Source organism: Pinus tabuliformis, chromosome 1_1 (assembly GCF_031772625.1).
Source record: "Pinus tabuliformis cultivar Carrire ecotype Pingquan chromosome 1_1, CPIR1, whole genome shotgun sequence".
In the NCBI taxonomy this organism is placed as follows: domain Eukaryota; kingdom Viridiplantae; phylum Streptophyta; class Pinopsida; order Pinales; family Pinaceae; genus Pinus; species Pinus tabuliformis.
Genome location: NC_142297.1, coordinates 995,137,067 through 995,139,027, shown reverse-complemented (window position 1 = coordinate 995,139,027; position 1,961 = coordinate 995,137,067). Strand labels below are relative to the sequence as shown.

The 1,961-nt window shown below is 38.8% G+C and overlaps 1 protein-coding gene across 1 annotated transcript; it reads left to right on the top strand.

The window, feature by feature from the left end:
* Window positions 1-520: 520 nt before the first annotated feature.
* Window positions 521-1,684, top strand: LOC149217924 (NAC domain-containing protein 6-like). Its single transcript, XM_089390410.1, has 3 exons — window positions 521-710; window positions 792-1,054; window positions 1,199-1,684. The coding sequence occupies exons 1-3, from the start codon at window positions 527-529 to the stop codon at window positions 1,682-1,684; spliced, it is 933 nt and encodes a 310-aa protein (XP_089246536.1). The 5' UTR covers window positions 521-526.
* The last annotated feature ends 277 nt before the right edge of the window (window positions 1,685-1,961 follow it).

Sequence of the window (1,961 nt, the reverse complement as noted above, 5' to 3'; positions counted from 1 at the left end):
AGGTGTTTCTGTTGGCCTGTGTCCAGGTGTGCTAATTTAACGTAGTAGATATATATATGATAATTGTCCTACAGGGCAACTTCATCGAAATTTCGTAGATATGATGACAAAATAACTTTACATTGTCCTGCGCTGTGATTACGCGGAGGAACAGAAATTAAAAACCCTCTAAACGAAATATTCTTTCTTATATTGACGGCATCCCTATGCGTGTGGAACTTTTTCTCCATCCCTTTTCATTTCCTTCTTAAATTCTTTCTTATATTGACCGCATCCCTATGCGTGTGGAACTTTTTCTCCTTCTCCTTTCATTTCCTTCTTAAATGTCAACCCATAGTCGTCGTCAATGCTTTAGTGCAATCTCTGTACACATGGGAACATGTGGACACCATTTGTATGAAGTCGTCGTTGTCAACGCTTTAGATCGGCTTTGTATGAAATCTCTGTATATATTCAGAACATGTGGAGGCAATTTACATAGCTTATTTTGTTGTACAAAAGAGCTCTGATGGCCGTTTTGGAAGAGATGTATAATGATGGGGCAGTAAAAGGAGCGTTAACAGTCATCCCAGGCTTCAGATTCTATCCCACTGAAGAGGAATTAGTGGGTTTCTATCTCAAGAAACGAGTCCAGGGCGGTCACCAACTCAATTTCGATATAATTATACCGACCCTGGACATGTACCAGTATGATCCATGGGAGCTGCCAGGTACTTTCTGTCTGCCTCTTCCATGGCTTGAATTTTAGGATGATTTTTCACACAATTATATACGTATTCATATTATTGCAGGTTTGGCTAATGACGTTGGGGAGAGACAATGGTTCTTCTTTGTCCCAAGAGGGAGCAAGAAATGCGCTCGGCCTACCAGATTAACAGTGTCAGGTTACTGGAAGGCCACGGGTTCTGAGAGAGCAATTCGCGACGAGCTGCTTCAGTGCATCGGTCTCAAGAAAACTCTTGTGTTTTATAAAGGAAAAGCCCCACTTGGGAAAAGGTCTGAGTGGATCATGAACGAGTATAGGATGCCAGATTTGACATCGTCCCTGCCCAAGGTGATTCGTTACATCTTTTAATTATATGTTATTTATACATGGTTAAAATACACACAAAATTCTCAGCCAGCCAAGTTATGAAGTACTTTGCTTTTGTTGCTACAAAGATAATGAAACAATGTAAGTTGGCATGTGCAGAAAAAGATGGATATGGTCGTATGTCGCATATATAGAAAAGCAGCATCGCAGAAATTGATGGAACAACGAGCAAAACCTGATCGCTTTGAGAAAGAAAACTGGGTTGCTTTAACTGGTGATGAATGTGAAGAGAAGAACTTTCATTCAATCAACCTTGCCTGCTCATCCCAGTCAATCCCAATGACAGAGGCCAAAGTTCCACCATCAAATTATAATGAGAATGAAAAGGGCGTATCGTATTCCAATGTTCCTAAAATGTACAACGAAGCTCCTCAATTGGAGGATCAGAAGGGTGGTTTTTTTTCTCGCGTTAGCAATATGAACAGAGAAGCCAGTCAATCTGAGTGTCTGAGATCGACAAGGTTTTGTAAAATGAACATTGAAGCTAGTTCATTTGAATTTGAATGTCCAGGGACGATAACGTTTCGTGAAGAAACAATGGTAATGAATGTGGGAAGTACAGCTCCAACATCCACTCCCAGTTTCATTTAGTTATTTGAGTGTGCTGTAAATAAATATTAGCTTGTTCATTTATGGATAGGTTTTAAGAGTCATAAGAAGAGTGCGAATTATGATTTATAACTTATTATAAATGGTAGGTAGTTTGTGTGTGTTGTAAACGACTATTAGCTTGTTTGTTTATGGAAAGGTATTACGAGTCATAGGATGAGTACCATTGAGTTATGGTTTACAACTTATTATAAAAAGTATGCAGCTTGTATTTTTTAATGTAAATTTGTATGCAATATTTTTTCATGGATTTAATGTC